The following is a 13,167-nucleotide window of genomic DNA, read 5'->3' as shown; positions in this document are numbered from 1 at the left end:
AATATTAACACCCTGTTAATTTTAAAATGCTTTTAACTGCCCTGGCCAGTTTGGCTCAGTGGTTTGAGCCTGAACCCGTGGACCAAAGAGTTGTGGGTTTGATTCTGGTTAAGGGTACATACCTCGGTTGCAGTTCAAACCCCGGCCCTTGTCCGGAATGTGCGGATGGCAACCAGTTGGTGTGTCTCTCTCATATCAATGTTTCTCTCTCTCTCTCCCCTGCCCCCACTTTGTCTGAAAATAAATGGGGAAAAAAATTAAATTAAAAAAAATTCTTTTAACCAAGATTTGCTTATAATTAAATCAGCAGGTTATTTTTTGTTATTAATTCACTGTTGTTGTTTTTAAATTTTAATTTTATTTATGTATTTATTTATTTATTTTTGGTACCACGGACTGCCTCCTGCACACGCCCTACTGGGGATTGAGCCCTCAACCTGGGCATGTGCCTTGACTGGGAATCGAACCAGGACCTCTCAGTCCATGGTATGACACTCAGTCCCCTGAGCCACACCAGCTGGGCTCATTGTAATTTTCTAACAAATGTTAGCAAATAGGCCATGTGTTGGGAAAAAAACACTATAGTAATTTCACCAATGTAAAAAAAATATTACATATCTACAACTATTGTCTACGTATTTAAATATAAAAGTCACAGCTCATAACAGTTTTTTGTGAATAATTAGCATATGATCATACCGCATGGAGCACAGTAATTGGTTCTTTTGTCATGTGGCATGACTTTCTGCAGCAATTTTACCTCCTGCTGCCTGATGTTCCCATGTGTGCTAAGCCACACCCCAGCCATGTGCATTTGTTCACTTGTGATGACTGCTGAATGTACTCATTTACTAGACCTATTCAGTATAAATTTAAAATTACTATAATCTATATAGAAAGCTTTTCTGTAAAATTTAACATTTCATACATACTTAAATTTTAATTACAAAACTGTGTCCACATAAGTAAAAACAGGCAAACTAATTTGTCAATTTTTTAACATTCACATTTGGAAAACCTACTTTATTATATAACGAACTTTCGACTTTAATGGACACCCCCTTGCCTGAATTAGTCCATTATATCAAGGTTTTACTGTACTCTTTGCAATCTTTTTCACATTGAAGTTTTAAATTTCAAAGGAGATTTTAATTGCATGGCTTTTTTTCTTCACTTCATTCATTTTATCATTTTTGTTTTCCTGTCTCTGTTACTGTTTGGTATCCAGCAGCTCTTCACATATGCTTAATACATGTTACTACACTACACCTTGCTATGCCAGCTATTGTGCTTTTTTTTCCCCTTGTAATATTACAACTCCCACTAAGGTGACCAAAAAGGGAATCTTACTAGAGCTAGAAATGATACCTGCCCGCCCCTATGATATAAGAATTTGATGAGGAGAATTATGTTATTAAGACAGTAATGGATACTTAATATATTTGAACCTTTTTTTATTCTTGTTGCAAGTAGATGAAGTATATAATCTGTCTGCTTCTTTATACCTCAGCCATTTTAATGGACATTACATGTTTCCCCCCCCAGGCTTTGAGGCTAATGGAAAAAGTTGACTAACAGCTCTTAAAGAGGTCTTCACTTATGTAGTGCTCAATTTCCAAGAATCTCGTTCCTGTTCCTGTACCTGTGAAAACACATACATTCTAGTTGTTAAGCACAATAGTTTATTTTTCTAAAATTTTTTGAACTGTCAATAATTATGTATTTGGGGGAATGTTTTTCTCTGGAATGTGGCTAATATATTTTTCATTAGTTTAACACTTAAATGTTTGTTCCTGTTTCTGCATGCGAAAATAAAACCAAGCACAAACTCTGTTATCACCATTTCTACTAACATTGTAATGAAAATTCTAAATTTTAAGGATAATATTTATAATGGTTCAAAAGTATAATATCCATAACATTTCTTATAATTTGAAATGATATACAAATTTTGATGGAAGTAAGAGACTTAGTTTAAATATAATTTTTTAAAATTTACTATCTTGATTTTTTAAATTTTGGAGAAATTTATTTCTATTTCCTGTTTTCTATATACTATTATGAATCATTATTAAAATTAATATGTTTTAGCCTGGCCAGTGTGGCTCAGTGGATTGAGCATCGTCTCATACACCAAGAGGTCACTGGTTGGATTCCTAGGCAGGGCACATGCTCACATTGCGGCTGGATCCCCAAGAGGGGGACTGCAATAAGCGGCTGATTGATGTTTCTCTCTCATCCATGTTTCTCTCTCTTCTCCTTTCTTCGATCTCTAGAAATATCAAAACATTTTAAAAAATTAATATGTTTTAAATAAGAATTTACAAACGGAACTGCCCCCATTTAGAAGTTTCCAATTTATGTATTTTCTTAGACTCTTGAAAATAAAGTACTCTTTTAAAATACTTGTGATTTTACTTCAAAGGCACTTGTACTTTCAGTTTCCATTGTAACAGCTGATATTGTATTTATGGCAGCACAGAAAAACAAACAAACAAAAAACAGATTGTTAACAAAGAATTCTAAATTTTAAAATTAAAAAGGTTATTTTGCTCTGGCAAATGTGGCTCTGTTGGTTGAGCATTGTCCTGTGCACCAAGAGGTCACTGGTTCATTTCTCGATCAGGGCATATGCCTTGGGTTGGTGGCTCAATCTCCAGTTAGGGGGCCTGCAGCTGATCATTGTTTCTCTCTCTCCTTCTCTATTAAATCAATAAAAATATCCTTTAAAAAAATAAAAATTAAATTAAATTTAATTTAAAAGGTTATTTTAGTATTTCTGGTTTTTTCTATCAATAGTTATACTCTACCAGTGTTTTTAGATTTATCGGTAATAAATAACTCATCTTCATATTTTTGTACTGTGTTTTTATGTTTTCTACATTTGGTATACTTTTATACTTAATCCTCACCACAGCATTGTAAGGAAGGCAGGATAGATATTAATACTTCCCTTTTATTTATGAGGAAATGGAAGCTCAAATAAGTTAAATGACTGGGTAAGGTAGGTAATAATGATGAAGTTGAAGCAAGAATTCTTTGAGTAATCGTCTTGTTGATAGTTACATTCTAAATATGATATCCTAATGAATTTTGATAATTTTGTTAGTGGAATAAATTGAATTTAAAATAAAATAATTGAAATTAAAATGAACACTTTTAAAATTTTATTTTCTAAGTCTTTAATTATCTTTTTATAATCTAGTATCTACTGTGGATTATGAAGACTATCAGAGTGTAACTCGTTTTCTAGACCTCATACCTCAGGATACTCTGGCAGTAGCTTCTTTTCGCTCTAAAGCATACACACGGGCTGTAATGCACTTTGAATCATTTATTACAGAAAAGAAGCAAGACATTCAAGAGCATCTTGGATTTTTACAGGTTTGACATTCATATAGTGAATTTAATAATATTGCTAGTCTATTATGTCTATACTGTTCATTTTATCGAGTGTTTTAGATGCTGTGCTAGGAACTAGATATTTGTAAATATTTTAGAAGCTTACAGATTAGTGGGGAGAGAGAAACAATAACTCAATGTAATATCTTGAGTACAGAGACATAGATATGCCCTGAGGAAGGACATTTAACTCATCTTCTGTGTAGGATGTGGTGAGAGACGGGAGTGGGTGAGTAAGGGGTCAATAAGGGCTTCTTAAAGATGATATCTAAAGATGAATGATAGGTAAAAGGAGGCAAGACATTCCAAGCAGAGGCATCCCTATGGATTTGGGAAAGAATGTGTATATGGAATGGCAGAGGAAAGAGAGATTCAGATAACTTCTAAGTTGCCCAGGATTCTTAGAGGATTTGAACCAGGGAAGTGCTTTAGTCAGAATGGCATTTTAGCTAAATGCATATGGTAGTAATGGAGGAAGGAGTTGAAAGGACTATAATTTAAGGCAAGCAGGTCATTACTATTGTTGTGAGAAATGTGGGCCGTACTCCGCCCGCCCCCTCAGGCTAGACCTGCACGAGGGGTTAGGGGAAGTGGGGGGTGGGGCATGGACCAGGGCCTCCCACCCCTGACCTCGGCTTAGCCCCTCATCTCGCCCATGATGCGTTAGGGTCTCACTAGTCCCCTAGGCAAGTTCCGCAACAGGTGGATGTGGGACTCAGAACCAAGGCCCAGGTGACAGAATGCGAGGCCATGGGAGATGTCTGCAACGACTGACAGCCATATGTTCCCGGCTCCTTCCTCCTGGCCCCCAGTTTTTAACTGCTTTTAAATTCATAATCTAAACTATAAGCCAGACTGTAATACTGCTTTCAGTTTTTCCAAATGTTCCTCTAGTAAACTTATTTCTCATTCTTCAGTATAACTATTTCTTACCTTCTCTTCATTTCTTACCTTCCATTTCACTTACTCTCAATTGATGTTCTTGCTTCATTGTTCTTTAAGAAAAATCTAATGTCTGCCAGATCTGAAAACACATTGGCTTTTGACCATATCCTTTTCTTCTCTTCTCTTCTGTTCCTAAGGAAGGATTCCCTTCCTGTCAAAATTCAGTCCTAAGTGTATTCTCAGTTTCAAGGATTTCACTCCTTCAGATATTCCTGCTTTCTCTAGTATTGTTAATTTCTCTTTCTCAACCAGAGTAAAGTATATAGACATGCTCTAGTATCTCCTATTTAAATTTTTTTAATTCCCTTGATCTTAAGCATTCCTACAGATGCGATTTCCCTTCACTGTCAGTTTTTGGTTTGTTTTTTGTTTATCCTCATTTCGACCATATTTTTTTCCATTGATTTTTAGAGAGAGTGGAAAGGAGGGAGGGGAGAGAAAGAGGCCTGGAATTGACCTGCCTCCCTTTGGTGCATGGGCCAACACTGACCACTGAGAAGCACCAGCCAGGGCTTCACAGCCAGTTTTTAAAAGAATTGTCTATCTTCCCTTCTTTACTTCCCACTCACTCTTTGCCCATTCCAACAAAATTTCTTTCTCCACTCCACTGACACTATTGCTAAGAAAATCAGTAGGCTCATGTTACCAAATTCAATCAGTGTTTCCCAGTTCTCTTTTCTTAATTTCACATCAACATTTGACTGACTCCTTTCTAAATTAGACATTTAATTTTTTCACACAACTCCTGGGATACCACATTCTCTGGGTTTTTTCAAACTACTCTAGTTTCTGCTCTCAGTTTCATTTGCTAGTTCTTCTTCATTTATAAATATTCTAGTCTCCTTCCCTCCCCCTCTTTTCTTCTCTCTCTCTCTTAATTTCCTAAATCATGCAATCCTTTCTCCTGCTATCTTCATGCTAATTGCTCCTAAATTTTTTTTTTTAATCCACACCCAAAGATATTTTTTCAAATATCTTCAGAAGGGGGCTAGGAGGACATCAATGTGAGAGAGACACGTCGATTGGCTGCCTCTTGCACGACCTGGCTGGGGTGAACTGCAACTGAGGTATGTCCCCTTGGCTGGAATCAAAACTGCGACCCTTTGGTATGCAGGCCAATGCCCTAACCACTGAGCAAAACTGGCCAGGGCACTCCTAAATTTTTATCTTCAGTCTGAATATCTCCTTTGAACTCAGATTTGATGTCTTGGGTTTCTTGAAGGCATCTAAATACCAACATATTAAAGTGCTTATTTAAATTTTCTGTTCTAAAATGCAATAGAATACTTATAAACTATACTGAACAGAATTATTTTAAATTAGGTTTAAAGAGAGTTCAGAAACTTGAGATTCTTTACAGATCTTGTTATCAATAACAGTTACTAATATAGGTGTGTATTTAAGTGGAATGAATGTTATGGTAATCAAAATGCTGGGGAATAAAATTGTAATTTTATTGTGAGTCTGCCTTGAAAAACAAAAACATATTTCTGTTTTAAGAAATAATTCTCATATGCCCTTTTCATATAAACTGGTGGTTTTATAGTTTTATTTTCAGTTGTATTTTTTCCTCTCATTTGATTGTTTTCAATGGTTGAACAAAGAAATTATATGCCGCTATGCATGAACCAGATGGAGTGGCTGGGGTCAGTGCAATCCGAAGAGCAGAACCATCTCTAAAAGAACAGATCCTTGAGCATGAGAGCATCGGCTTACTGAGGGATGCCACTGCTTGTTATGACAGGGCTATTCAGCTAGAACCAGACCAGGTAAGATGATACATGAAAGGCAACAAAATGAAAACAGCACTATACTAGGAACTCTGGAAAACTTAGTTTCACTACTTAGTTTCTCTACTAAGTGTCCCAGTGTCTGGAAATGATTTAATCATGTCTGAGTTTGAGTTTTCTGATTGATAAAATTAGAGATTTGCGCTTGATCTCAAAGATCCCTTCCAATGCCAAATTTCTGTGACCGTGGTATCCCCCAAATGAATGAGATTTTATTGCAGAGTATATTTACATTAAACTGTTAAATTATTCTAAAATTTATATAATTTTAGTTTGCTTTTAAAAGTGTAAGACATGCACCAGTTTTTAATAATAATAGTGATTCTCTAGTCTAAGAAACGTCTTCATAGTTCACATGTTCTCTACCAGCATCTGTGAATCTTTGAAATGTTACCTTAGAATCAGTGAACTACAGTTATCCATGGGGGTATGGGGTATGTTTCATATTTTATTTTATTGGGACAGGAGAGGGGTTTAGAATTGTTGATTTATAATCTTGGCTTAAAATATCTGTAATCTTGGAGTATTGCTTTTTGTCATACCTGACATGCTCATTTTCTCAGAAGCTCAATGCATAGGGTTTTTTTTTCCCACAATCTTGTTTTCCGTTTTAAAGAATACTGCATAATCCTATTTAACTGTTTTGTTACTAAAGCCTAAATCTATATGAATAATACTGTGACCTTGAATTTTCATTTTTTATCTGACAATATGACAAATCTTTAAATAAAATAGTAAAGTGTACTTGTTATTTTTTTTTCCTTTATTGATTTTACAGAGAGAGAAAGTGAGAGGGAGAGAGAGAGAAAAAACATTGATGAGAGAGAACATCTATTGGCTGCCTCCTGCATGCCCCTCACTGGGGATTTGGCCCACAACCCGGGCATGTGTCCTGACTGGGAATCAAACCGGCAACCTGTTGGTACATGGGTTGATGCTCAACCACTGAGCCACACCAGCCGGACTACTTGTCATTTTTATACTTGATATAAACTAAAAATTAGGTCATATCTGGAAAAAATAATAAATACATTTACTCTGGGTTTTTAGACGTTGTCTGTATTTTAAAAAAATATTCAGATGTGTGTATGACATTGGTAGGAAGCTCTGCCATATACCAAGCAAGTTGACTGCTAAACCAAGGTGCATAGGCTCAGTGAGGTAAATGGTATTTTTAAAATATAAATATTAAACTGTTTTTGGTTCCCAAAATATATTTGAAGTCACATTGTTATTTTAAATTTTTAGATCATTCATTATCATGGTGTAGTGAAGTCCATGTTAGGTCTTGGTCAGCTATCTACTGTTATCACTCAGGTGAATGGAGTGCATGCTAACAGGTAATATTTTTTTAAAAGAATGATTTTCTGTTGTTGTAGATTAATGGGGAATTTTTAAATTAATGTATTGGATTGACATAATGTTTACTAAAGTAATGAAATCTTGTTTGTGTTTTCATGCATTAAGTACAAAAAAACCTTTTTTTCCCCTTCTTTCTCATAAATTGATCTAGCACTTAACAGCTTATCTTTTGTCCAAAGAGTCATCCTTGAATTACATCTGCTTAAAGGAACCTTCCAGAATTTACTAACTCCTGGTGAGGCTTATATAGGCACTTCTAAAGGGTATCTAAACTCTCCTACATTTTCAGCATCAGTTATTTTCTGTGCTGGGGAGGGAACCTTTGTAACTGAAGTGTGGAATATCACTCTACACTGTGTGGGTTGATTTTCCCTTGAAGGACTGATAAAAATGAAAGCAGCCTTCCTTTCCTAAAGAAAATGAGTTTATTATAGCAAACCAAATAATGCTAAACAAAACAATAGCACTTATGTGTAGCAAAGATGAAGGTCACACAGTTCAGGTTTGGCACATAACTATGGAAGTTGGTTCTGCCCTTGTTCCTTACTGTGTTTACCATACCCCAACTGACTTTTCTGGGCAGTGAGATCTGTTCCAAAGAAATGGGATCTTAGTTGACCAAAGAGTACACAGGCCACTGTTTTTATTTATTTTTTATTTTTTTCCTTTATTGATTTTAAAGAGAGAGGAAGTGAAAGGGAGAGAAAGATAGAAACATGAATGAGAGAGAACATCTATTGGCCACCTCCTGTATGCCCCCTACTGGGGATTGGGCCCACAACCTGGGCATGTGCCCTGACTGGGAATCGAGCCGGCGACCTCTTGATGCATGGGTCGGCGCTCAACTACTGAGCCATAGTGGCCGGACCAGGCCATTGTTTTTAGTTAGACTACTCTGAAAGCAGTTCTAAGTACAGTTTCTATAAATTCCAAACTGATATATAAAAAGCACTATTCTGCAGTGCCTAAGAACAGAGAAGAGGACTGTTAGTCACATGGTTTCATAGTAGTAGGATTTATGAAATGATGGTGGAAACTTTGCAGAAGCAGGGAAAGAATAGATTATATGTTTTAGATGTGTTTCTGCAGGTTAGTTGAGAGACCTTATGAAAAAAGAGGTTGCAGTTTGTCATGGCTCAAGCTGAGGTAGGAAGTTTCCTTATGATGTACACGGACAGTTAGACTCCTATTGTCTTCTCTTTGGCTCTGATCTGTGAAATGGCAACTTTCAATAGTCGGTGATTGATACTGTATCATATTGGAGCAAATGGTTATTGAGGGTATGTGTTTTCTGTGGGGGAATATTTGCACTTAATCAAACTTATCTCAAGTTATTGATTGTGCTTGACCTACATAATTATTCTTTTAAATGTACTTATTTATGGGGATGAGTTCTCACAGCCTGATCCTCACTGCCGTTTGATACTTTTTTGGTATAATGTGTGGTACACACCCCCTCTGTATAGCAAATTGTGCTAATTCTCCTCAGGCATTTATTCTAAAATTTGGATTTCCTGGCATTTGGTGATAAATTTGTAAAGTTATTAAAATTATAGTTTTGAAAATTATATTTTTACTGTATTTCTTCAGCCTTGTTTTAAATTGTTAATGGTGTCAGGGAAGAGACAAGAGATAAACCACAGAACTTATATGCATGTATGCGTAACCATAGATATAGACAACAATGCTGGGGACAGGGTGGAGGAGGTTAGGATCGGGAGTAGGGAAAAAAATGGGGGAAAAAGGAACAACATCTGTAACAAAAATAAATTAATAAAAAAATTTAAAAAAATTTGTTAATGGTGATATTCATATTTAGAAATGAAAGAACATTCAATATTTATGCTGGTATTTTAGACTTTTAAAAGATGAAATAAAAAATACTTAACTAATTTGTTCCATTTTCTTTATGTGTTCTTTCTATAGAAAGAGCAAGGAGGCCTTTTAAGGGCATTGATCCTAGACTCTCTGAGTCTATTACCTTCTTTTATTCTTTTTTTAAAATTGATTTTAGAGAGCAGAATGGGAGAGAGAGAGATGTGAGAAACATCGATTCTCCCACCCGTGCCCTGACCGAGGTTCGAACCCACAATCTGGGGGTATGTGTCCTGATAGGGATTCAGACCCATCACCTTTTGGTGTATGGGACAATGCTCCAACCCACTGAGCCACACTGGACAGGGTACTTTTATAATATGGGGATATGTGTGCCTTTCATTGTTATTAGTTAATTAAATGGAAAAATGTAACTAGCCGAGGGTCTAGCATATAGCAGGTATTCAGATGGTATGAAACATGGAGAAAGCCTAGCTTCTTTTATGTAGTTATGATCCAGAATATCACAAGCTATCTTAGTATCACATAAGTAGAATGCTTATAAAAAATAATTACCTATATTATACTGGTTTTACAAACTCATATTTTTTTTTTAATCCTCACCCGAGGACATTTTTTCGCTTTTTGTTCAGATAGAGTGGGAGGGAGAGAGAGAAAGTGTGAGAAACATCGACGTGAAAGGGACACATCGAGTGGTTGCCACCTGCACGACCCATCCAGGGGCGGGGACAAACTGTAACCAAGGTACATGCCCGTAGTGGGAACCAAACCCAGTCTCTCTGGACTGCAGGTTGACACTCTTAACCGCTGAGCCAAACCAGCCAGGTCACGAACTCAAATTTTAAAGTTACTAAAAATGGTTTAAGTATAGTTAGCTAATTTTGTATTCTGTTATGCCATTGACACATCATTTGTCACTTCCTTATGCCCTTATCGTTGCGTCCTATATATTCCCTATCTGCTCCTGGTCCACTGTACCATCTCCTATAAGTTTATCTTAAATTTTATTCATAATCCCAAATTATTGGAATTGCGTACTCTGAAGGCATGTATGTTCAGTTGGCTTTTATTCTTCCTTTCCCTTTGTTCAAGTTAAGCATAGAGCTAATCTTACAAATGCATTTTGTAATTATCCAGGTACTAATGCTGTTTTAATGTATGGCACGATTTAATTCATCAAGAAATGGCATTTTTAAAAACATGTTTTTATTGATTTTATAGAGACAGGAAGTTGGGGGAGAGAAACATTGATTTGTTGCCTCCCACACCCACCCCAACTGGGGACTGAACTCACAACCTGGGTATATGCCCTGACTGGGAATTGAACTGGCTACCTTTCGATGCATGGGACAACGTTCAACCAACTGAGCCATACTGGCCAGGGCAAAGAATGGCATTTTTAAATAGTTCTGCCTGCCTGTGTGGCTCACTGGTTGAGCATCGACCCATGCACCAGAAGGTCGCTGGTTAGATTCCCGGTCAGGGCACATGCCCAGGTTGTGTGCCCAATCCCCAGTGAGGGGTATGCAGGAGGCAGCCAGTTGATGTTCTCATTCATCAATGTTTCTCTCTCTCTCTCACTCTCTCTAAAACCAATAAAGAAAAAATATTTAAAAATAAATAAATTGCTCTATCACGAGTAATTATTGAAGAAATATTTTCCGAAAATTGGAAGATTAAAATTTGGGAGGTTCTTTTGGAAAGACGTGTTTATTTTGTATCTGAGTACAAAATATAAAATAAATAAATATAAAATATAATACAGTACAAATACAATAAATAGAACAGTAAGTAAATATAATAGAGTATTTAAACCAATGAAAATAATCTTTAAATGCCACTTTAAATTTAAATAAATAAAAGCCTAGTTGATACAGGTTTTTTTTAATAGGTCTGAATGGACAGATGAATTAAACACATACAGAGTGGAAGCAGCTTGGAAATTGTCACAATGGGATTTGGTGGAAAGCTATTTGGCAGCAGGTAAAATTACTTCTTAAAATATAAGCTGTTTTAATATGCCTTAAATAGTCAGACTTAAGTGTCTAAGGAATAGTCATAATGAATCTCTAAGCCTATTTTATGATGGCCTTGTTTAGTTGTTCAAAGTAGATTGAGACCATCTATATAGTATTTGTTCTGACCATTTTACCGAATGGAATAAAGCTTGTTCATAGACCCAGCTCTCATCATATTCCTCGACTCTTCACTTGTTTTTCAGATGGGCAGTCTACCACATGGAGTGTCAGACTGGGACAGCTATTATTATCAGCCAAAAAAAGAGATGCCACAGCTTTTTATGATACATTGAAACTCGTGAGAGCAGAACAAATTGTACCTCTTTCAGCTGCAAGCTTTGAAAGAGGCTCTTACCAACGAGGATATGAATATATTGTGAGGTATTTCAAGGTTTCCATATTTATATTCCTGGTCTATGAGCATCACTTAATAGACTTAGACTTTTTTTGATTAGTAAATAACTGATTGTATATTTGCTATCATGCATAGCTAAAACAAAATGGATTTTTTATTCTTTAACTCACAATCGCCCTATAGTGTTTCCTTTTTATTTATTATTATTTTATGTTGAATCCTCACCTAAGGATATGCTTATTGATTATTTTAGAGAGAGGAGAAGGAAGGGAGGGAGAGAGGGAGAGAGAAACATGGTTGTGAGCAAGATACATCGATTGGTTGCCTTTGGTTGCGCCCTGACCAGTGCCAGGGATAGGACCTGCAACCCAGGTACATGCCCTTGACTGGGAATCGAACTCATGACTCTTTGGTGCTGGGGTCAACATTCTAATCACTGAGCCACACCAGCCAGGGCTGTAGTTGTATTCTTTTTTTTTTTTTTTTTTTTTGTACATGCCCCTAGCAGGAACCAAACCCGGGACTCTCTGGTCCACAGGCTGATGCTTGAACCACTGAGCCAAACCAGCCAGGTCATGTAGTTGTGTTGAACACTGACTGAGTTATAGGCACTGACGATTATACATGGGAAAAAAGCTAGTGTGAAACTGTCATGAGTGTTTCCATTACTCTTAGAAAACAAACAAACAATTAAAATCATATTATTTTCCATTTTTTCTGGCATCTACTATGCCAAGTCCTCTTGTGTGCACATATTTATGTTGATGTATAATGGATTCATATTTTCATTTATCTTAATATAGGTGATAAAGTTTCGTTTTCGTACATTCAAATTTAGTTTTATATCCCCTTCTTTAATTTAATTAATAGGAATTTGGGGATTATAGCAAAGCACTAAATATTTAAATCAACCTAAATTGGTATTTGTACCTAATATGAAAAGATGTTACTGTTTATATTTACTGAGAATATGTATGAAAGTTCTTCCAAAGAAAACAGCACATTTTAGATTCTTCATGGCTAAAGTATGTGCATTATATATGAGATTAATAAGAATGAATATTATAATATTTTAACATTAGCTCTGTCTGTCTTCAGATTACACATGTTGTGTGAGTTGGAGCATAGCATCAAACCACTTTTTCACCAGTCTCCAGGTGACAATTCTCAAGAAGATTCTCTAAACTGGGCAGCTCGACTAGAAATGACCCAGAATTCCTACAGAGCCAAGGAACCCATTCTGGCTCTCCGGAGAGCTTTATTAAGCCTCAACAAAAGGTTTTTTCACACTTTAAAAAAAAATGTCAATTATCATGAATTGAGTATTGTATTTGCATATTACTTAGGAGTATTTATTTTTCCTAATTTTATCTCTCAATTTGTGTTTTTCTATTTTTAATTGTTAAGGCTACTCTATGTTGAAATGAACATAGGACTTAAGAATTACATGTACATGCAG

The 13,167-nt window shown here is 36.0% G+C and overlaps 1 protein-coding gene across 5 annotated transcripts in view; it reads left to right on the top strand.

Annotated features, from left to right (window-relative positions):
* Nucleotides 1–13,167, top strand: part of ATR (ATR serine/threonine kinase) — a 126,981-nt gene that overhangs the window by 77,604 nt on the left and 36,210 nt on the right. For 4 of the 5 annotated variants that reach the window (XM_036242270.1, XM_036242271.1, XM_036242273.1 and 1 more), the window contains exons 28-33: nucleotides 3,206–3,384; nucleotides 5,952–6,116; nucleotides 7,386–7,477; nucleotides 11,227–11,318; nucleotides 11,557–11,734; nucleotides 12,807–12,986. In XM_036242270.1, the coding sequence (XP_036098163.1) occupies nucleotides 3,206–3,384; nucleotides 5,952–6,116; nucleotides 7,386–7,477; nucleotides 11,227–11,318; nucleotides 11,557–11,734; nucleotides 12,807–12,986 (886 nt within the window). The remainder of the gene's footprint in view (nucleotides 1–3,205; nucleotides 3,385–5,951; nucleotides 6,117–7,385; nucleotides 7,478–11,226; nucleotides 11,319–11,556; nucleotides 11,735–12,806; nucleotides 12,987–13,167) is intronic. The other variant, XM_036242272.1, reaches the window with a different exon arrangement.

Source organism: Molossus molossus, unplaced genomic scaffold (genome assembly GCF_014108415.1).
Source record: "Molossus molossus isolate mMolMol1 unplaced genomic scaffold, mMolMol1.p scaffold_m16_p_5, whole genome shotgun sequence".
Classification (NCBI taxonomy): Eukaryota; Metazoa; Chordata; class Mammalia; order Chiroptera; family Molossidae; genus Molossus; species Molossus molossus.
Note: the sequence above shows the minus strand (reverse complement) of the source record. Positions and strands in the feature narration are given on the sequence as shown.